General features: G+C 42.4%; 2 protein-coding genes across 5 annotated transcripts in view; both read right to left on the bottom strand.

Annotated features, from left to right (window-relative positions):
- Positions 1-312: 312 nt before the first annotated feature.
- sla2a (Src like adaptor 2a) lies at positions 313-5,436 on the bottom strand. Its single transcript, XM_044024464.1, has 8 exons — positions 5,150-5,436; positions 4,514-4,619; positions 4,134-4,233; positions 3,962-4,048; positions 3,616-3,719; positions 3,288-3,440; positions 3,085-3,211; positions 313-1,466 (listed from the first exon to the last, which is right to left on the bottom strand). The coding sequence occupies exons 2-8, from the start codon at positions 4,581-4,583 to the stop codon at positions 1,343-1,345; spliced, it is 765 nt and encodes a 254-aa protein (XP_043880399.1). The 5' UTR covers positions 4,584-4,619; positions 5,150-5,436; the 3' UTR covers positions 313-1,342.
- A 1,327-nt stretch (positions 5,437-6,763) lies between these two features.
- ndrg3a (ndrg family member 3a) overlaps positions 6,764-23,363 on the bottom strand; it is a 37,053-nt gene continuing 20,453 nt past the window's right edge. For 2 of the 4 annotated variants that reach the window (XM_044023882.1, XM_044023883.1), the window contains exons 4-17: positions 18,742-18,847; positions 18,510-18,630; positions 17,670-17,732; positions 17,525-17,585; positions 16,449-16,535; positions 14,357-14,413; positions 13,782-13,885; positions 13,437-13,502; positions 12,590-12,641; positions 12,460-12,507; positions 12,331-12,366; positions 12,189-12,240; positions 8,774-8,812; positions 6,764-7,919 (exon numbers count right to left, since the gene is read on the bottom strand). In XM_044023882.1, the coding sequence (XP_043879817.1) occupies positions 7,747-7,919; positions 8,774-8,812; positions 12,189-12,240; positions 12,331-12,366; positions 12,460-12,507; positions 12,590-12,641; positions 13,437-13,502; positions 13,782-13,885; positions 14,357-14,413; positions 16,449-16,535; positions 17,525-17,585; positions 17,670-17,732; positions 18,510-18,630; positions 18,742-18,847 (1,065 nt within the window). In that variant the 3' untranslated portion in view covers positions 6,764-7,746. Of the gene's footprint in view, positions 7,920-8,773; positions 8,813-12,188; positions 12,241-12,330; positions 12,367-12,459; positions 12,508-12,589; positions 12,642-13,436; positions 13,503-13,781; positions 13,886-14,356; positions 14,414-16,448; positions 16,536-17,524; positions 17,586-17,669; positions 17,733-18,509; positions 18,631-18,741; positions 18,848-23,009; positions 23,165-23,363 lie in introns of those variants that run through there. The other 2 variants (XM_044023885.1, XM_044023884.1) reach the window with 2 other exon arrangements.

Raw genomic sequence — 23,363 nt, 5'->3', positions numbered from 1 at the left:
AAGTGTACATTTTCTTTAGGATAAAAATAAGTTGGTATGTGTAGCCTTAGTTTAGCTTATTAATGTTTCTGCACAATTTACATACAGTATATGTGAACATAAAAGGATACAATTACAGGGCAGGGAGACAAAAAAAAAACCCATAAGCCTCCACCTATAAAACAAATTTCCTTGTGTCTTCTCCTTGTCTAGGGCTTGACACAGCGAATAAACTGTGTATTTGATTTGTTGGAGAATTGCTTTTACACAGGATGCCCTTCATGACATAACCTGGGACTGGCACGAGAACAATAATACAAATAATACAAAATGGTGGCAAAGAAATAAAGTTTAAGAAAATAAATTATACAAATACAGTGCAATTTGTTTTGCAATATCCTGTACAAAAGAATGCTTGTATTATAATAAAAGAGAAAAAAAGAAAACATTTTAGTAACAGTATGCTTCACAATGAGTAATACAGACATGCACAGGAATAGCAAGCAGTTAAAAAACACTGCACACAAATGCTTTAAAAAAAAACAACATCTCACCTAACATGTAACAGAGGAACAACAAGTGAGAAACTTCGGAGGATGGAGCTCAAGGTTTTCCAGAGGCTGCCATCTTGAGTAGCAATGTTTCTACAGCTGCTTTTCACAAATAAAGAATGACATCCTCCCTGGTCTGTGAAGGCCACTGTGAGTTACTGCCTGCAGTCTCACAGTTAGATGTTACTACATCTACATTTTCATGTCACATCTTTGTCATTATCATTAATATTACACTAGAGGGAAACTGATTCATCAGCTGATTATTACTTGCATGCATTTTATTCTCAGAAACTTGATAGATGCAGCAGTTAAGATAACTTTTAGTTTAATTTATTTGTTTATTTTTTCTAATTAAAATATAAAGGAAGCAGAGCTGGAGATGCTGAGATTTTCTTTGGGAAGTGCTCTGTAATGCAGCCACAAAGACAAACCACAACTGTTGGTCAGTGAAAGTTTAAATTGAGTAATTGAAGTGTTTACATTTTATCAGAACTATTGGATCCCAATGACACACCCAATAGAACAAAGATGTCACCGTGCACATTCGAGCGGCACTTATTCAATTATAAATAAGATACATTCAACAGTTCATAATCACATGTGACCACAGTTTCAGCTCACGCTGAAAACACCCACAGCTGCAGGCTTGTGTTGTAGTGTCTCAATCGTCCTCCCACCACAGTATGGTGTGTGATGACGAGTACATGTGACCTCCGGGACCGACGTCCCCAAACTGCAGATGAGACTGCTCAGTCTGTGTGTGTGTGTGTGTGACACTTGACTTTTTCAGCCTGATCCATGTTTTTTCCTCACGTGTCCCAGCTGTGACCGCTGCTCTCAGTCATCTGCAGGTAAGAGCTGATGGCCTCCCTCAGCCCCTCGCTCACCAGGGAGTTGTCTGACTCTGTCCTATTCCTCCTGAAGATCATTGACCTGGAGGACACAGGTGAGGGTTTGAGTGTGACGACTGTGTTGGTGTTCGTTTTCATTTTCTTTTTCACAAACATCGATGACATTTCTGTTTTTTACATTTAATTAAATAATGACAATGTATTAGATATGAAAGTCTCCTGCTCTACATATACATTGTTACAGACACAAAGTGCTCAGTTGCATCTTCATAGACAGAGGTGATGTTAGCGTTCATTTTCTACAGCTTTATTCTCCACATGAGGTTCACGAGGGCCCCCCGGAGGCGAGGTAGACCGTGGACAGGTCCATCGCAGGGCAAACATGTACACACTCTGCACGAGGAAACTGGAGTACCCAGCAAAAACATGTGCCAACCAGGATGTGAACTGGCGTGAGGTAATGCTCATTTCTGTGGACTAAAGATATTTTCTGACATGAATTCTGACACATTTTCTGGAGTTCATGTCAGGAAACAATAGTGAACACAGCTGCAGTGACTGACTGCCTCAGACAGAGTTACAGTAGCATTTGAAATTCGTGGAGACTTTTCCAGAAAAGTTCGGAGCAACTTTTCTGTTCTCATACAGCTCCTCTACATGATTTCAACATTCGGCCCACAAGAAAATCTTTCAAGTTACCTTGCCCATAAAAGAATTAGACAAATGAAATGTGGACTTTGAAAACACAGAGCCGGAACCAGAAGGGGGTTATAAGGGGGCTTAGCATTTTGCTCCCTCTCTTTTAGCTTTATACGAGTAAAAATGAAGTCCAGCCAATTACATTACAGACTACAGGCCTGTATGGAATACAGCAGAGGAAATTGAATGAATTGTATCCCTTGTGTCCACACGGTGGTAAAGTGGTTAGCACTCTCGCCTTGCAGCGAGAAGACCCGGGTTCGAGCCCCGTTTGGAACAAGGGCCTTTCTGCATGGAGTTTGCATGTTCTCCCCGTGTGTGCGTGGGTTCTCTCCGGGTTCTCCGGCTTCCTCCCACAGTCCAAAAACATGCAATGTGGGGATAGGTAAATTGGACACTCTAAATTGACCATAGGAGTGAGTGTGAGAGTGAATGGTTGTTTGTCTCTAGTTGTGTGTGGCCCTGCGATGGACTGGCGAACTGTCCAGGGTGTACCCCGCCTATCGCCCGATGTAGCTGAGATTGGCACAGCACCCCCCGCGACCCTCTGGTGTAAGTGGTTAGATGGTGACTGACTGACTGTATCCCTTGTGAAGCTATTCCATGGGTAAATAATGTCTTTTATTGTATTAGAAAATCCATTGTATTCACTCATATCTTAACATGACACATGTCTATCCGAGTTGTGTCTTTATTTAAAACATAGCTAGCTTTGTTCTGATTTCATGTTATTTGACCTTGTCCGGCCTTTAACTTGGTCACAGATTTTTAATTTTGGCCGCCTCTGTCATTGACTTTGACACCCCTGATTTAGCCGAATCGACATCTTTGTGATACAGAATAAAAACACATGTATTTATCATTGCAGCTCACTCGCAGTGCTCCACTCCAAGTAACACAGTGACATCTTGTGGTCGTAATTATTCAAAGCAAAGTGTGTGTGTGTGAGAGAGGGAGACAGAGGGAGAGAGAGAGCGAGAGGGAGAGAGGGTCATCCTGACCTGCTGATGTCCTTCCAGTTGATGGTCGGCCTCCTGATAGCCACAGGTACAGGTCTGGCCTCTCTGTTACTCAAACCCTGGATGAAACAAGGCTCTCTCAGTCGACAGGGTAACCCATCTGCAGACTCTGTGAAAGGAGAAAGGAAACATTCTCACTCTTGTATCGTGGAAGGACTGGCGTGAGGAAGCAGCTCAGTACCAACCTGTATAGTGTTCCACCAGGTGATGCAGGGAGGGGAAGGTGAGACCTGGAGAGATGTAGAACCAGCCATTTTGGAGCTGAGAGATGCGGAAGTGCTTCACGTTATCTAAATATGAGACGTTGGTCCTCCTCAAGATGGACAGTGTGTAACAATCTATGGACAGAAATAACACTGTTATGAGCTACTGTAAGACATTCAAGTAAATGAACATCATTTCAATGAAGACAGCCTCAGAAACCACAAACACACCCACTCATGTTTTAGTGATTGAGAAGGAAAGAAAGAAAGAAAGAAAGAAAGAAAGAAAGAAAGACGTCAGAGTTCTAACCTCGGTTTGTCTCTGACTCTCGGATCATGAAGGCTCCGCTCTGGTTGTTGGGCTGCAGGAGCAGCTCCACTGCTTTGTACCTGCTGATGCCTGTGAACTTCCACCTGAGAAGAAACAAGACACACGAGCCATTAACAGACAAAAAGAAGACAAAGCGTTGTCACGGTGATACCGTTTCCTGTTTGTTAGATTGGAAAATCCTCTATGAGGACATCCCCCCCACTGGAGGAGTGCTGAAACTAAAGGAAGCAGAGGCTGATGGAGAGAACATCATCAGTCTCCTCTGAGGTGAAGTTCACCTACACGGAGACTCCTCCCACACACACACACACACAGTGACTCTCACCTGTGTGTCACCATGGCAGTGTAGTTGGTGGGAATGTAACTGTCGCGGCCTGTAGTCGTCGACCTCACCATCACAAAATCACCGTCGCTGTTGGAGAACAAAACACGCACATGACTAATCGTGTCTGTACGAGTAAAGACGAGGGTGAAGGTGAAGGAGCGACATCACATACTCTGACAAGACGGTGAGACGTTCCCCCATGCACATGGTCACTTCTGTGTGACCAAAGGAAGGGTAGTCACAGAGGGACACAACAGCAGTTTCCTGGAGCTCTGTGGAAGGAGACGAGGAGACAATTGATTGCATTGTTCTTATTTTAATTTGCTGATGTCTTAGCAGCAAATGTGAAAGGGAGAGTCTTCAGGGATGCATGGCTTAGAGACAGACAGGGACCAGGATGGACAGGATTCGAGATGAGCACGTTTGAGAGACGGCACAGTTTGAATGCAGAGGAGGGATAGAGATTATACTGGACAGAAGAAAAGAGGAAGACTGCAGAGAAGGTTCATGGATGTTGTGAAGGATGATCCGCTGTGGGAGAAGAAATCTTACCTGGTGCAGGTTCAGGTGGATTGTCAAGGCTCGACAGGTTGGTGTAACACTTGATGGGGCAGGTGCCCATGTTCTGTGGCGTCTAGATTTGAAATGGCTCCTCTGGCTGAAAACGGGAAAAACAAATGTAACTATAAAGCTTTTTAAAACACGTCAGTGAAACAGCTCACAAGCGCTGCACACTGAGGCGATACAGGAAAGAGCTTCACCACAACAGAAGGCAGCGCTGATATCCTCTGTTCACTTTCCTCTGACACTAATGACAGCGGAAACAAGTACATGTCATTTAAAACAAAAATCAGCCGCACCGTACAATATACAAGTGGTATTTTTGAACATTAATGGAGGTGTGTGAACACCATCATGTTTGAAGATTTGGAGGATTAGCACACAAAAAGGTATAGAATCAATTATTTGTAATGTGGCCCACTACGGGAAGACAAGATAGATGATACAGTAAAGCCACACCTGCACTAAGTAAAGAAGAATATTAAATGTGCACAAAAGATTATCCTGTAATTCATAATAATGTGTGATAATGACATAAACCATGACTTTCAGGGTAAAATGTGTGTCTCCATCACAATATGTTACATTAGGCTAAATAAGAATGTACATGATTAATAACACACTCACCTCCTTCACTCTCTGAATGAAAACTTCACTCAGTCTTCTCACAGCAGCTCGTGATTCCTGCACAGACGAGGCGTCTTTGAGAAGGCTCTTCCTTGTGTGTGTGTGTGTGTGTGTGTGTGTTTTCTTTATGGTCTGTATGTCACTGTGATGCAGCTTCCTGTGACGATCGACACCTTCACCAGCCTGTGTGTGCTGATCTCTATGACACATACATCATGTTCATGTTACAGTGAGCCGTAAATCTGCGTAAACACCTCCACTGACGTGAGCGTGCGCCTTATTACAGGCGGTGGTTTGAACCACTGATGTCACTTCATACTAGGTTTGTGTTGAAGGGATGACACTTGAGTTTTAGAGCTGAATGTTGCTGATGGGAAAGTGTGAGCACATTTCCAGGCCAGCTCAGTGCTCTCATTCCATTCATCAGATAAGAGATGGAGTTGTGCAGAAGATGAGCAGTGAGGCTGCTCGTGTCAGCCCACTCCTGTGCTGATTTATCACCCAGCATCACGCTGCCGCTCCACTCTGCAGAGACAGCGTAAACACAGTGTTTGTAATGCTTACAAGGCTTTGATGAGGCCACAGAATGATTTAATGAGATGTACTGTGTTCATGGAAGAGAGAAAATGCAGTAAACTCTTCTTTATCTCAGCAAGAAAGAAGGAAATTAACATTCTATCAGGAACTCAATCATTTCATGTCTTTGTTGGTTTTCTGTGTCACACATTCAGGCTTTCATGGTCAAATGTTATGCTTCAAATTTGATGATATACATAGAACATTAACACACAATCATTTAATTTAATTGAAACACTGAATGAAGCTAGTTAATGCACTAATGTGATACATAAATCATAAAAATAACTTCCATCCATCCATTTTCTACCAGTGTATCCTCCACACGAGTGTCACAGGGGAGCTGTGCCAATCTCAGCTGACATAGGGCGATAGGCGGGGTCACACCCTGGACAGTTCACCTGTCCATCACAGGGACACACACAGAGACAATTAACCATTCACTCTCACACCTATGGTCAATTTAGAGGGACCAATTTACACAATCCCCATATTGCATGTGTTTGGACTGTGGGAGGAAACCAGAATCAGGTGCTAACCACTATGCCAACCATGTGGCCCTAAAAATAACTTAAGGTTCTGATCTAGTGCATGCTCACATGTTTATGTTTATCTTATTTTAAATCTATACCACAGTAAAAGTACGAGAGTGGCTCAGTTGTAGAGCAGTGGTTCTCAATTATTTTCTCTCATGCCCAAAGTGAAACCATGTCGATATTAAACGTGGTTGCACTGCAAAGCTGTTGAAGAGCCTCATAGTGCAGACTCAGGAAGTTCAATGATTTGTACATCAGATTAACATTTCGTACCATTTCCTTCTGTTCAGTCTATCTTTTCGGTTTTACATCAATCTCTGATTCTCATTTGAACAACAGCTGGAGGCTAAATATAGACCATGTTATCTGTGGATGGAAACAGACGCACCGCAGTCACCTCACTGTTTTTCCACTGCGTGAAGACGACTGAGAACAAACTCTCTTTCCTCCTGAAGACTGCACTGCTGCGGACGTGCGCCAATGAACGAGCACAGCACACGTGTTTTCGTGTTATAGCTTTTATTCAGTCGTAATAGAAATGAGTGGAATCAGCAGACAGTGAGACGCACCACTGAGCCTCCTCTCAGTGAGGGAACTCAAAAGTGTTCAAAGTTGTTAAAACACTACACAATCATCGACTCAACTCAACACAAATCAGCGAGAAAAAAGAGTGACGTCCAGTGTCATGACTGCTACATACACACAGATCATGTTCCACGTGCTTTTAGTTACTTTGGTCATCGATGCACAGGTTACTTCATCACTTGCTCAAGCATCATTTGAAATATAGGCTGTGATCCTGTAGAGAGTTTTTACTGATACTTCCTCTCTAGGGGTTTGACTTGATTTGACACAACCCTCTGGACGTGACTCCGCCCTCTGCCTGGGATCAATTTAGTTCAATTAACAATGAGCTGTGGGGGATTGGGTGCCTTGCTCAGGGGCAGCTCAGCCCTTGACCTGGCAGGGACTTGACTGGCAACCCCTCTAGTTACAAAGATGAATTATTATCAGTACATTTTGAGATTTCACTACAGGAGAAATCAGTTGTACTATATTATTATTGTTATTATTATTATTATTATTGGGGCAAAATAATTCTACAGCATGTGAAGACACAAATGAAGACAATGTGAAAAAAATAATAAATACAGCAGGGTGATGTTGGACAGTTGGTTTATATATATACAACACATCTGAATAAAGTTGTGGGTTTACGTAATAATGTGAATTAAACTGTGTATTCAATAGATTTATTTTTTTAACCATACGCATCTGTTAGTATATTTATTACATCTGCTTTTCTAATCACATAGTTCATTACAGATGCTCCTCCCACTGAACTGTAGAGGAGTGAGAGAGAGAGAGAGAGACTGAGAGAGAGTAAGAGAGAGAGAGAGAGAGAGAGGGAGGGAGGGGGAGAGAGAGGGTTGAGGGTTGGGGCACATAAGTTACTATGGGAGGTACAGAGAGCTGGGTGGGGGTTTAGCAGGAGACCTCCATGGTCTGGGGTCTGGACTGGTTGTCCAGGCCCCCAGTGGCACTGCCCTCCAGCAGGCTGTTGAGGTTGTTGCGACTGCGACTGCCTTCAGTGGAGGTGAGGCTGGAGGAGGAGGTGGTGCGTGAGCGAGCCAGACGAGTCATTCCTGCCGACGGCACTGGAACACAGACACATGCACCAGTATGTCACACGGACTCGCTGTCACAGCTGCGCACAACAACAACTTAACCACTTTACCATGCAAAGGCCAGTCAAATAAAACAAAATGCCTTTTGTACAGCAGCCACTTTGGATTTTAGCAGGAAGAGCACAGGTGTTATTGATTACATTAAAGTGGAACTAAATCCCCAATGCACTTTTTTCCGGTGTAAGCCAGGATTAGGGTGATCCAGTTGATCGGTTGATCCAGCATTGAATAATGCATAAAAAACAGTGCATCTTATTGCTGCAGACTCCCACATCATGCCCCCCTCACTGATCCACTCTCTCAGGTCTCAGCCCACTTCTTTGGCATTTTTCAGGCGTTGGCTGCAGTAGAGGGGCTTTAATGATGGCTCTGTTCACTTTGTGCAAGTCAGGACAATGTGACAGTGAACCAGCATGCACCGGGGAAGCTCAATGGAACTTGGTCACGGTCAGTTTGATCATTTACACCTGTGATTCTCCCACTGTGGCCTGTTCATAGCTGCTGTGCAGAGGGTCCGTTCGAGAGAACGTGTAACAAAGGAATCTTTGCTTGTGTCCACTGTGAAAACAAAACAAACATGAAGGCAGTAAAACACAATGTTTGCAATCCAACTCAACTAAATGGAAGCAACAGCAGCAGGACATGCAGGGAAATAGGACACTGAGGACAGATTCCATGCTAATTCCTGCAGGGAGATGAATGTGTGTCATAATATGCAGATAAACCACACTGCCTATATTTAACACGCTCTATGCATACACACATTCATCCACTCTGGACAGTCACATGGCCTTCAGTCTGACGACTGCTTAACAACCCGATACCTGATTCGTTGCTCAGGTGACTGAGAAGAACGTAGGGAACTGGATGCAGTCATTGAAGAAGGAAGGGAAGAGACAGAGAGGGAGACATTTTTGAAAAGGTGGCTCTTTACACTGCTTCATCCCACTTTAATGGAACACCTGGAAAACCCTTGTACAGCCGTTTACTTTAATGTTCTGGAATGACTTGAAATATAGACTGTGCTCCTGCTGTAATGATCCTTCTACACACTGTTAATACAATGATGAATTATTATCAGTTCCAACACAAAAAACGTTTCTTTCAGTGAATCATCTGCCTCCATCTTGTCCTCTTCTGTTACACCAACTGTCCTCATGTCCTCCATCACAACATCCATGAACTGTTTCCAAGTCACTACAGTCGTGTGGACCGTCCCTTTCACTTTTGCTGTTCTACTGCTTCATTGTGTAAAAGTATACCCTTGTTCCCTGACCTTTGCGTGACCCTTTATACTTCAGTGCTTGCCTACATGCTGTAGGTAAATGCAAAGACACTTACTCTGGATGATCTGATATCATATCATCATCTGCTCAATCGTGTTTCCTGAAAGAGAAGCCTCCTACAGACTGCCTGACTGACCATATTTGCAAACAATGAAGTCAAGAAAGATTTATAAACTCTGACCGTTTATAAAGTTAAAAAGCTTTTAGGTTTTGTTCCTTTCCCTCACTTTCAGACTGTGCCGCTGTGTTAAAGGGGGAGAAACAGCTTTCAGGCACACGCTGAGGTGTTCAGATATATTTTCCACTCTTTCTTTGCTTTAAAGGAAAATTAATCTGTTGTAATCCTGCACTGGCATCTCGTCAACAGTGAGACTCAGCAGAGAGCTGCAGCAGAGAGCAGCTCCCACAGAGAAGGGTTTGGGAACAGAAGAGAACAAACAAGACACAGCTTTAGAAAAACACCACAACCTTCACTCTGTTTGGTACAAAGTGCAGGTCAGTGCGACCTGAAGGAACAGTCTCTGTTTTTTTTTTTTTTTTGCCTGTTTAAGTGTGCACTTTAAAGGGATAGCTCAGCTTTGAAGAGTGGTTTGTATGAGGTACTGATTCAGTCACAGCACCAGGAACATGATAGCAATTTGTGCAAATATGCAACTGACAAGAAGGCTGAAGTCAAAGGATCTTGTTTTATAACCCTGAGACAAGGCTACCAGTGAGGAAACAAGAAAACTCTCATTTGAATGAAGTTTGTGTCGCTTTGTCAAGTCACTCACTTGTACTAATGTCCACAGATAAAATCAGTGGTTTTTACGTCACACAAAATGATGAAAGTCGATGATGCGTTGGTACTATGTACGCTGGTGTAGGAGAGTGAGTGTTTCTATGCGAGTGAGTGTTTCTAGGTCGTCTCACGGCAATATAAAGCAGTGATGATATACTTGACATACCATCGACATGTCACACATGACACAGCAGCCATGTCAGGCCTCATCCACACGGAAACAGGACAGGAATCTTTGTCCTTGTCCTTGTAAAACTAGCAATCGTGTCAAGAGATGTCTTCATCCACACAAAACGACTGTACATATGCCAGGCCTCTAGGTGGCGCTGTAACGACGTCGAGCCTGTACATAGAGCACATAGTCTCTCAAACCCACCACCCTATCTTCTCTCTCCTCTGTTCCTCCTGTGAGGGGAGAACACTGACCCTCTTCTCTGCTCGGGCTCTCTGGGTGGAGGAAGGACATCAAAGTCCAGACATCAGGTCTCCAACTGAAGACCCTTCAGTACAGAGCAACAAGAGAACCCTCTCTGCTGACCTCCAAGCAGCCCGTTATCCTCCTATCACAGAGCTTGACTGAGTATCAACCAAGGATCCAGAGCCAAGTTTGTGAGGAGGAACCTGAGCAACAGACACCAGAACCACAGTCAACCAACTCCAGTCTCTGGACTAATGGACAGCACCTTGCTGGGACTTGGTAACCGGGCCTAGCGTAAGTAAGTGTTGTTGTTATGTGTACATTTAGGTTAATGTTAGCGATGTCCATGCTGTCTAGCTCTCATCTAACACCTCGCACCTCGTCCTACAAAGTGTCCTTAACAAAGAGACACAGCAGCCATCTTTGATTCCACCTTCTTGTTGGAGTTTCTTTGACATCTTGATTTGTAGTGCAACTCCACCTGACTCAGCTATCCTGACTAAAACGACAAAACTGTATTTACTGCAACAGCACTGCAAACTGTTATTTCAAAAAGAAGAGAAACAACAACAAAAACAGATGACGGAAATATGACAAGAAATGATAACAGAACATATTCACTTAAGAGGTTATTATGTCCAGTTTTGTATGTGTTATTCTTTGTAGCAGTGTAGCTCACGAAATAGTATCTGTGCTCCAGTTTGTGTGAAGAGAAGAAGCACATACAGAGGTGTGCTTTCTCCTTTTGGCCACAAGGTGGAGTATCCGCTGAAGTGAGCACTGCAAACGCATGGACTGACTATTGTGTAGCACGCCCCTTTCCTTTTTTTTTTTGATTGACAGGTAAGTGGCAGGCTCGACTCAGAACTCCATTGGAGGCGTGAAATTTATTATTTTTTTTCAGTGTGAGAAATACAATGTGTGGCGGGAGTGCGTGACAAAAGACTGAAAAGTGCGACTGTCACACTCAGTGCGTGAGACTTGATATTGTCGTTTCAATCCCGTCTCACTCTGGGACACCGTTGTCAAAAATGAGTGTATCATTGCTCCCAAAATGCTGTTTCCATGTGGATGAAATGCCGATAAGATACAAAAATGTTTTTCCGGGGATTGGTTTAAGCTCATCTTCTTAGAGAGAGAGCCTCAGTGGTTCTCCACACAGTGCAGTCAGGGCTAACAGTGTTTCAGTACCTCATACAACTGCACTTCAACTGTCTCTTAATGAGAGTGCGTCAGTGAACAGATCTAGTTAGAAAAGAAAAACACACACATTTGTTGATGCAAACTCAGATTTGAAAGTATTGCTGTTGAGTTCATGTGACAGTGCTGTTGTCATGTCATGATAGAGAAGGGCGCACACACACACACGCGCACACACACCTCACCTACTGAGGACTGTGGGTGCTACACACTGAAAAGAGCAGAGAGGAAATTGCATTAGCATCCACCTCGGTGCACAGGCTGCCTCTTCGTGACCAGGCTGACCAAAAAACTCTGCCTTTTCATGAACTGGTGGCTGCAGTCCAAACTCCATCAGCAGGGCGTTTGTTTAGCCGCAGCTCTGAGGTGACGGCGGTGAAAATAATCCTCAGCGAGTAACTTTTCATTGCACTCACGTCAACAGGAAATTGAGTGAACAACAGAGACAAACCTTTACCACAAACACGTCAGCCCAAAGAAGAGTTAGTATGTAAACAAGCTAATTTATATGTTTTTACTCATGTTAAGTTAAAGATATGAACATATTTACTTACTGTAGCCCATGCCCTGAACAAAGTACTTAAAGGCCTCAGCAAGTTTTCCTGGCTGTAGAAATATAAAGATACAAGTTAGAAGATTATTAAGGCAAGACAACTGCTAAATGTGTTAAAAACAACAACAACAATAACAACCCACCTGCACAACCTGGGGCAAACCTCCACAATCAGCCATCTGAAAGAACATCATCAGTGTCACTAATACATTCTTTGTAGAACCACAAAATGACTGCCACATATTTTGTACTTTTTTTAAAAAAAACTTCACCTTTAGCAGGGTGGTCTTTGTTGGATTTAACCTGGAATTGCATTCCACCTTAAACATAAAAATAAAAAGGTTACGACGGAAAAAGAAACTACAGCATAAAAGAAAACAAAAAAGTCGCTGTGTTACTCACCACAGCCTCCACAGCAGGTGATGTGTCACCAACCACCAGCAATGCAGGGCATCTGCAGAGACATATAATATAATATAATATAATATAATATAATATAATATAATATAATATAATATAACATATAATATAATGTAATATAATATAACATAATATAACAATAGGAAACAATATAACATAACATATATTGTGAAAGTTCATTGTCTTCTGATTGAACTTAGTTTTTTGGTTTGTTTTTTAGACAATGGTAAGTTAACAAGGTAAAGGATAACTTAATTTTGTCTAGAAGTTAAGAGGAAGTTATTAAGACTAGAGTAAGTCTCCAGGAGTCATGGAAACTGTGTGTGTGAGCGAGGGTGGGTGTGTGTGTGTGTGTGTGTGTGTGGGTAAATGTAAAACAAAAAAGATGTGATTGCTGATTTCTGCTCAGATAAATAATGACCTCCCTAAAATGATTCAAATGCCAGTTCTTATTAATTCAAGCTCAGGCTGAAGAGAAGGAAATGAGAACAGAGCGAGTGAACCTTTGACGATTCACTTAATCCACTGAGCAAAAGACTGATTACAAAACACTGACTGTTGATTGATTGATTTGTTTGTGTTGACTCAGACCAGAAAAATGGATTTAGGGCTAAGTGTCTTTCAAATATCTAACTTAGACATGAGTGCGACAGTTTGTGGGAAAAAAAATCAATCATTCAGTTTTGGTCTGTTCACAACATCATTTGGTTGCATTGACACTGGTTGAAATTGGGCATTTTTCACATGAAGACTCAGTGGTAGCGGATGCATGTGTCACCACTGTGCTCGGGGACAAATGTGTGTCTGTTGTTCCAGTCAGAAAACCTACGTGAGTGTGTTGACTGTGTCCTCATTCAGACCCACGATTGGCCTCTCGATCTCCAGGTCCTGACGGCTGGTGCAGGGAGAGAACAGTTGATTAGCTTTGATTAACACAGCATGATTCTTTATATATGTATATACATATATATATATACACATATATATATGTATATCTATATATATCTATATATATATATACATATATATATATATATAGATATATATATATATATATATATACACATATATATCTATATATATAGATATATATATAGTATATTAATATCTGACCGGGCCTGCCTCATCTCGAACACCATAAATTCCATGTTCTTAATAACTAGCTGTATCTTACTATTGGTAGGAGCCACAGAAGAGAGCCAGGTTGTCCTGGTTGATGTCGTGGGCGATATGGAGACGGTAGGTCTGGATGATCTCCTGGTTCTCCGTCAGCTCATCCTGGAGGAACATATAAAAAGTAATACTGTTAGTGTTTGGTTGAGCAGAAACAATAAAGGTTACATGAATTCATTTAATCTACAAGGACACATTTGTATCCAGGCAAGAAATATACGCTGAGCTTCAGCGCTGTCACTTATTAAACTAGAGACTGTAATATACGCATCACAGGGAAACAGTATCTGTTTCCAGGATGATGGAAATAGAATGTTATTAAATAAATAACAGCAAAGTATCCTGAGATTCACTTACAGCACAGGGATATTTGTTATCGATATTTTATCTATATCACGAGACAGGATATTGTCTTTGTTTATAAAGTATCTGTGATGACGTCTTCTCGTTTTAAAAGCTGATAAATTGATAATCATCATATTTATTGTATTGAATAATAAGTATTATCCACACTGTTACAAAAATACATGGAAAAAAGCTGGATTATTTGTGCAGTGCAGTGAAAGAGAGACTCACAGTGCTGAAGTGATGAGCCATGACGACGTCCACCAAATTACTGGTCCATCCAGACAACTGCAGCACAAGAGAGCAGAACACAGATCCAGTTCAAGCAAACAAAAGTCCACTTCCATAAAGTCCTGATAGCTGTGAATAAATGAAGTCACAATACTGTAATACAGTGATTCACCAAAGAGAACTGTTTCTCCTTCTTACCTTTTCTGACATTTACTGTAAGTCACCCTTTACTGCTTTTCATGATACATAAGGCAAACACATTGACAACATCATGGAGAGCAGAGAACCCCAACAGTTCACACAGTGAGCAAACACTAGGCATCAGTGGAGAGGGAAAAAGTCTGACTCAAAGGTGTGCAGCATCTGCCTCGACCAGTTGGGGTGAAAGGAAAAATGGGGGGGAAAGAGGAGAGGAAGGGGACAGAAAGTGAAAGAGGGAGATGAGGTAGAGACAGAAGAAAGATACCAGGAACAATTGTATCATATTATCAGTTTAGACAGGACAGTTCTGAGTCAGTGATGACATGTTTATAGAACTACAATGTTATATAAGCAGCAGCAGAGATACCAATATCAACTTTAATTAAAGCATAATAATAATGACAATAAAACGACTGCTGGATCTGGATCCTACAACCTGCAAGATGAAGACACAGAGATAATGAGAGAGAGGACAAAAAGGAAAGTGAAGTGATCTGTTGATCGGGTGATAAGGTAAAACTAGTTCAATCAGGTATGAAGGGCCATGGTCTTTAAATGAATTGTGAACTGTACGGGGAGCCAGTGTAGAGAAGCTAAAACTGGAGTCATATGGTCTCTCTTTCTAGTTCATGTCAGAACTCGTGCTGCAGCATTTTGAAGTCACTGGAGGGTTTTAACAGACTTGTTCCAGATAGTAATGAGTGGCAATAATCTAATCTAGGCCATGGTGATGTCATCCAAAGTGACAAGGTGTTTAGGGCTGAGTATAATGACCTCAGTTTTGTCTGAGTTTAAACGTAGAAAGTTACAGAGCATCCAGGACTTAATGTCTCACCGATTTATATCACCCGGCCTCATTTATAAATAAAGCTGTGTGTCATCTGCATAACAATTAAAGTGTATGTTGTGCTTTCTAATAATGTTCCCTAAAGGAAGCATGTATAAGGTAAAAAGTATAGGCCCAAGCACCGAGCCCTGTGGAACTCCACAATTAACTTTTGTTCGTAATGAGGCTTTATAATTAACAAATGCAGTCAAATGCAGCACAAGTTAAGAGACTAGACCATTATCAGGTTGTTACTTACTTTAACTAGTGCTGTTTCTGTGCTATGATGTCATCTAAAACCTGACTGAAAATCTTCAAACAGGCTATTAATGCGCAAATATTCACATAATTGATTTGCAACTGCCTTTTCTAAGATTTTAGAGACGAAGGGAAGATTTGATATAGGTCAGTAATTAGCCAAAACATCTGGGTCAAGGGTCGATTTTTTGAGAAGGGGTTTAATAACTGCTACTTTAAACGTTTGGGGCACATATCCAGTTAATAAGGATAGATTCATTTGAGTTAATCCAGACCTGTTTAGATGGGCTCTAACTGACAGGTTGATGACTAATGATGTTCATTCAGGGAGAAACTGTCAAGCATTTGTACTGTAAGATGAATCAGTACCACCATGAGGGAGGAGAGGATACATGTCTTTCTCTAATTGATGTTATTGTCAGTATCTGATGCGACACAAAACTATTCCTTTGAATCGACATGTTCCATGACTGTGCGCAACACCAACACAACAAAGAATGTGGTCCCTGAACATAACACTGTATACAGTATTAGAATAATAAAGCCTTACAGTGGCTCATTGTGCTCTGGAACTGAAGCCAGATAATCCACTCAAAATTAAACTAATCCAAAAAAGTGACCACAGAGAGACTCAGTTTGCTGCTCTGTCAAGTTTTTTCTGTATAAAATCAAGCTGAGTTTTAATTAACTTTGGACTCAACTCAAAAACAGGTATAATACCACTACTGTATAATGTATCATTCTAAAACTAGTGACGTTATTTGCTTCTGGTTTCAGTTAGAAGACGTTAAGACTTAAAAACTTCACCTTTGATGCTGCCCAGTCAATCCATCCTTCTGCACACGGGTCCACGTTAATCAGAACCAAACCCTCCACCAGAGTGGGGTTGTTCAGCTGTGGAGAGGAAACAAAATCTCAGCAACAACGTGGCGATAGAGGAGTTTGTTTTCATTCTTCATTAGAAAGAATGGGAGAGGATTAGGGCCACATGTGAACATTTCAGAAACAAAAATACATTTAAAAAAAGCCAAACTTTAAGAGATTAAAGTCCGAATTCTGAGATTAAAGTCACTCAGTCACTTTTTTTCCGGAAATCTGACTAAAAAAAAAATGTGGTCCTAAACATTGGTAGTCATATCTTTAAATTCTATTTTAATGGAGCATGTGGTGATGCCCCATCTCACAGGAAGTATAATAAAACCACAATGGCAATAAATGTCAGGTAAAATGACTCAAATCCAAGCCTTATTTTCAGTACAGTTCCATCCTGCTGCATTTCTATCATGAGACTCTGTAACGTCTAAAACGCTGCAAAGTTCTCTGAGCATGATGAAAGTGAAGCCTGTCTGTTTAAATGAAGACATGAGACAATGAACTCAGGGGCTATAGTTTTGGAATTGCTTAAAAAAAAGAAGTCTATGTTATGTAAATGTAAATACAGAGGGAATACTGCTGACGCCGTCTTCATCGCACTGTTCACGCAATGCAGCAACAGCTGCTACACATCTATCAAGAGAACAGTGAGTAAACGCAAAATGTTCTTCTAAATGAATGCAGACAATTCAAAAAGAAATCCTGATCTTTGTCTCTTCTTGATCTTTTTGCTCCGTTGAACACAGATCGTGTGGAAACGAGACAAAAGTGACTCAAAAAGACATAACTGCCAAGATGAGTCATCACCTGGAGAATGGTATCATATGTAGCCAACTATGGAACAACCTGGTGCCCTGTGTGGGATTCATAGGAGGATTTAATGTTCAGTGGATAAAGCTTTGGGGCCTGAAAACCTTCATTTCATATCGCGAGCATGTAGAGGAGGACAAATGGGAGTGGAACAGAGGAAAGTAACACAAAACGACGAGGTGACAGTGACTTGGACTCACTGCAAAGCGGGTGAGGATGTACGCTCCTGCTCCCACACCAATGCCAATCACACTGTTGACCCTGCGGAGAAAGTACGCGTTACCATGAGAGTGGAACGTAGCGATCATCAGTGCGTGCACATTAGCATTGATCGGCCATACTCACTTGAGCTGAGTCATCACAGACGGCAGCATTTCAGCCAACTCCTCCATGGTGGGGTAGCGATAACTAGAGACAGAAGAGATTCATGCAGGTCTGTTCAAGGATCAAATATACAGTATGTGTGCATTTATCAGAGAAGTGACATTTATTAATTATTACATCCATATCATGACATGGGACAAGATTCTGGATATTGTCACATCGTGATCAGGGATCTGTGATGACTTTTCCTGCTTTTAAAGGCATTGATAATCATCATGTTTATTAGATTGAATACATTTGTGAAATACACTAAATATATACATACATACATATATATGTATATATACATACATATATGTATATATATGTATGTACGTACATATATACACACACATATTTATATACATATATATAAAATCAACAAAATTATATTTTAAAAAAGCCTAATTATTTGTGTTATGGCAGAATTTGACTATATTTAGAGTCAATTTCATTGTTTCTAAGTAAATATCCTTTTTTTAACATTAAAAGAATAAACTATCTGAAACGAGAGGTAATAACTGTAGATCATTATAAAAATATCCAGATTATTATTTATAACCCATATTGCCCAGCCTTACAGAAACACTGATTTAATTTATATCATGATATATATATCGAATGATACAGAACAGTATATTGTGATGAGATTTTTTCCCCATATCTCCCTGTCTGATTACAATATTGATTACTTTTTAATAATGGCTTTGAATGACTGTGCACTCTCAGCTCACATCAATGCATCGACTGCAGCTCCTTCTCCACCACTACAAATGAATGCATTCCCATTTGTCAGAGGATAAAAGTGGCCAGACAACTCACCCACTGGGGAAGGGAGGGGCACCTTCCTGCTGGCCGGGTGCGTCTACATGAACCACTGCGAAATGCTGTGTGATCTCCTGCATGTCCTCATAATTGAACAGGGTATTGAAGCATGACTTATCTAAAAAAAAGGTGGAACCAGAGGACACAGTTCAGGGACTCGGACAGTGGAAGACCTGAGCGACGGTGAACAGACATCGTGCATCAGCATGTGTTTGTTTGTCTGACTCACGGTTTAAGCCGATGTCGTGATAGGTGAGGATGACAGGTCGGTTGCCCTTGGGAACACCTCTCATGGTCACATGGAGAACGCCATGAGGAGTCTCTATATCATGCTCCTGCAGAGAAAAGCAAACACAAAATAATAAAACATTTTTTTTTCCTTTTCAGTGATCCACATATTTAATTTGGCAGAGATTTTATTTGCCCCTTCCTGACGCAATCCTCCCTTTTATCCAGGCTTGGGACCAGCACTAGGAGAACACTGGATGTGGCTCCTGTGGCTGGCTTCAATTTATTGTGTCCAATTAACCCAATCAAATGGATTGAAACGGGGGATTTAGTACCTTAAAACAAACAAAAACAAAAACTCTCTGTGTAGTCTCCACATTAGACAATTATTAAAAGGATGGACTTTTTCATTTATGGAAGATAAAAGTCCAATATTATGCTTCAAAGGGATAGTTCAGGTTGTTTTGTGGTTGTATACGGTGCATGTAGTTATATTTAACAGTTTCACAATATGTCCACCACTTTATCTCACTATTTCTGATTAGAAAATGAAGTTTGTGAATAGCTCACTCAAGTCCATAGAGAGAATCAGTGATTTTAGATCTTAGACTACAGGAGCTGCTGGGCTAGTGTTGCTGCTGCCGCCTCATTTGGCAAGTTTGTGTGCTGGGGTTCATCCAAATGAAAATGTCCAAAGACTGAAGTCACAAAATATCACATTTGAACGTATTGGTGGGGGTGGAAGCACCAGTGGAACAACAACCTCTGTGTGCTGTGATGCTTTAAAAATCACTGATTCTCTTCATGGACTTTGGTGAAAAAAGACATTTGTCTGATGGTGAGATAAAGTGTCAAAAATATTCTTAAAATGATATCAAACAAATGGTGTAGTTTTTAATTCAGTGGCTATAATGATTTTTTAAGCTGGTTCCCAGCAGAGGGGGAAGCTGGTGGTGCACACTGACCATGTGTGAGCGCCTCATACCACCATACCTACCACCATACTTCCAAAATCCACAACTGTCCTGCTAAACTGTGGGAGATTACTCATCTGTGGACATTATCTTTTTTAAATGAACAGCATCTCAGCCAAGGACAAAGAGTTCATTGCACACATTATTATTCCCCAGACAAGAATAATCCGAATATTCAAGCTGCAGTTGACGAGCTTCTACAATGAAGCCTGAAGATAATGATTTTGTTCACACGAACCAAACGCCGGAGAAGAAGAAGAAGCACATTGTATGTCAGATTGAGGATGCAGAACATGTTCCTCTCTTTCTCCACCACACAGGCCCTGTGCCCTCAGACTAAACAATGCACTGAATAGGTTTTCTGAGAACCTCAAGTCTTTTCATTTGGGTAAATAGCAGGATAACAGGACATGGTGTGAACCCCACAGCACTTAAACACTGCAGAATGACCCATTAAAATTCTCCAAAGTCGACACCAGCTCTCTAAATATTAATCTATTTCATAAGAAAGCCCCATATTAGTGCCTCATGGTGCTAGAAGTGGCTTAAAGGTCATTTGAGTTGACAGGGAGAGCAGCTGAAGGATGAGACAGCAAAAAAAAAAAGCATGCTTGCAGTCATTGGTGCAGGGTGTGACATAGCGGGAAGTCATATGGTGATGTACGCTGAACACAGCATCATTTTAGATCACACAAAACAACCCCTGCACTCCAACCACGGTGCAGGATACAACAATGAGGAATGAGCCAGTACAACACATGTAACATCCCATACAACACAAACATCCCACGTGTGTAAAAATGTAAAGAAAAATCAGCAACATCATGAGTCATGATGCGCGCGGTGTATTTCTTCTTTGTGGGAGAAGGAGAATTCTTCATTCTTCATTGGAGAAGGATGTCTTTGAAATAGCTCGAAATGGCAGTAGGTGGCGAGTGCATGAGCACAAACAAAGTTTAAAAGGTCTAAAACGACTGCGTCGGACTGATATTGTATCAGTAGATACTCAACTTCATGATATTGTGTCAGTATCGAACATGTGAAATAAATATCGTGCTACGTGCATGTTTGTAGAGCGAGGGGTTGCAGGCGGGGCTGCTCTGGCCCACTGCTCATCAATAATACAGAGGCAGCCTGGGTGAACGACAGACACAGAGGAAGCAGAGAGGTACACGACCCTGCACTTGCCTCCCCTGTGTTCCTATTGCAGCTGTGTGTGTCTGTGTGTGTCTGTGTGTGTGTGTGTGTGTGTGTGTGTGTGTGTGTGTGTGTGTGTGTGTGCTGATGGACAAGTGTCATAAAAGTGTCTTCAGAGGGGACGGAGGCTGCAGTCATTTGCATCAGGACCCAGCAATCCCATCAGTGGTGGGGAAAAGAAATCTTTGTTGAAGTTGGCGTCGGTGCAGAATTAGCAAAGTAACACAAAGCAATCGCACTGCAGGTCACCTCTCTTCCTAAGACGGTCTATAAACCCTGAATCTGCTGACAACATGGCTCGCATTCCTGTACACGCTTTTAACAGATAATGAAACACGCGCTGAACAACTTCTATACAGAGAGGAGAGGCATCGCTCCACGGCTGTGGTGCTACACAGCCTTCATTTTCAGACAGAGGACAGAGTCAAGGACACTAGGTGCAGAAAAGGAGTCTGCTGTCTCCTGTTGTTTTGTGTATGTTGAACATTTTTATCCTTCCTGATATCCAATCCAGTGACTGGTCATGTGTCGCCCATGCACACACACACACACACACACACAGGGAGAGAACATGCACACTCCACACAGACAGGCCCTCGCATATCAACCAGCGGCCTTGATGCTGAAGAGCAAAAATGCTCGTCATTCAACCAGCGTGTGGCCCGTGTGCAGAACACGTGCCAAAGGAAGCAGGCAGGTCTGCACAGCCTGTGATAGTAAATTTAAACACCGTTTAATTTACTATCACTGGCTGGGGAATGAAGGTGGGATAGATGGAGAGAAAAAGGGAGAGAGACGAGAAGAAGGAAATGGGAGGAAAAGAGCGTGAAAGCAAGGACAGAGTGACCTGCATGACTAACCAAAACAAGGAAGAAGACTTCCTTCCTTGAAAAGGAAGTGAAGGAGCTTTTATCTGCCCATTTAGGTCTTGGCATGGTTTAATAGAAGATGTATTGATCTGGAACTCATCTGCCTCTCCTCGTTTTCCAGCAGACAAACGCACACCCGGGTCTACGTGTGCGAGTGTGTGTGCGTGTGTGTGTGTGTGGCATCAGATGAAACCAGGGCGGGGTTGTTAGTCTCGACAGCCAGAGGAGAGAAAGGAAAACAGAGCGCTGCAATGACAGCAACCTTCTTTCCCTTATACTTCAGCTGTGCACAGAAAGTGAGGGTGTGGATGTTTGGGAGGTTGGGAAGCTTTCCTGTGGAGGCGTGCTCTTGAGAGAAGAAGACCCCCACCCCCCCGCGCCGGGAAGAGAGCAGGATTACAGGGCAGAAACTCTGAGCAGCCTGTGTGCACATACACACATCCTTACTGTGTGGCATCATCATCCAAGTGACATGTCATCTAATGACACACACACACAGCTCTCTGTGTGTGTGAGTGTCATCAAGGCCGTGTGTTGACATTTCAAACTCAAGGTCTGTGCAAGGAGGAAGGAGTGTTGCTGCTGCCACAGTGTGTGTGTGTGTGTGTGTGCAGGGGCTTCAGCATAGAGAATACAACACTGCCACCATGCACCTACATGCATCCACTGATATTCATCTTTAACTGGGTGACATGTGAATCCTGGATTCACAGAAAGAAACATGCATCCCATAATAAAACACAGCAAACACGAATGACCCTGTGGATGGACGACAAACACATACACACGCACACACACACACAGAGAAGCACACACACACACACACACACACACACATCCTGTGGTTGAAGCATCCGCAGATTCACACTACACACATTCATCTTTCATAGCATCACATTAAAATGCACCACTGCACCGTGGGCATGTTTAGCCAAGTCTGAGCACAAATGGACACTGTGTGACCTGTGCACGCACACGCACACACACACACACACACACACCAAATGTTGAAGCCATGGTAGCAGCTGCCCCCAAAAGAAAAACCCTTAAGTCTCAGCCGTCTTGCTGGAGGTGGTGAAAAGCGACCGAGCAAAGACCACCAACAGCTTCCCACTTCCTGGAGGCAGCTGTTGTCTCCCAGTCTCTGGAGAAAACACTCCCCAGTCGCTCTCTCCTAATCTGAACCCAGCCAGGTGTGTCAAGGCAGGCAAGATGCATTTGTCACTCACCACTCCATTCCCAGAGCATGCAATCTGGTCCAGGTCCAGAATAGCTGACATGTTTTTCCCACGCAGGAGAGGAGGGTGTTATGCTATGTGCAAGTGTGTGCTGGGCAGCTTTGAAGCTCTCCCAATGGAGGAGGAGGAGGAGGAGGAGGAGAAAGAGGAAGGAGGGAGGAATGTAGAGTGAGGAGGCTAGCACAGCAGTGGCAGGGAGGAGGAGAGGAAACAGAGTGACACAGCAGAAGGAGTGAGGAGGAGATTGGAAAATAGTCTGAATGAAAACAGGCGAGGAGGGCGGGTAAGACGAGAGAGAGAGGGACAGAGACGAGAGAGGGAGACAGAGACGAGAGAGAGAGACAG

Source organism: Solea senegalensis, linkage group LG4, assembly GCF_019176455.1.
Source record: "Solea senegalensis isolate Sse05_10M linkage group LG4, IFAPA_SoseM_1, whole genome shotgun sequence".
In the NCBI taxonomy this organism is placed as follows: Eukaryota; Metazoa; Chordata; class Actinopteri; order Pleuronectiformes; family Soleidae; genus Solea; species Solea senegalensis.
Note: the sequence above shows the minus strand (reverse complement) of the source record. Positions and strands in the feature narration are given on the sequence as shown.

What these genes read in the sequence shown, in the direction of transcription:
- sla2a (XM_044024464.1), bottom strand. Translation starts at nt 4,583, where the DNA reads ATGGGCACCTGCCCCATCAAGTGTTACACCAACCTGTCGAGCCTTGAC. An exon ending in TCCACCTGAACCTGCACCAG is followed by an intron (nt 4,234 to 4,513) that starts GTAAGATTTCTT and finishes CTCCTTCCACAG; the next exon opens with AGCTCCAGGAAACTGCTGTT. An exon ending in ACTGCCATGGTGACACACAG is followed by an intron (nt 3,720 to 3,961) that starts GTGAGAGTCACT and finishes GTTTCTTCTCAG; the next exon opens with GTGGAAGTTCACAGGCATCA.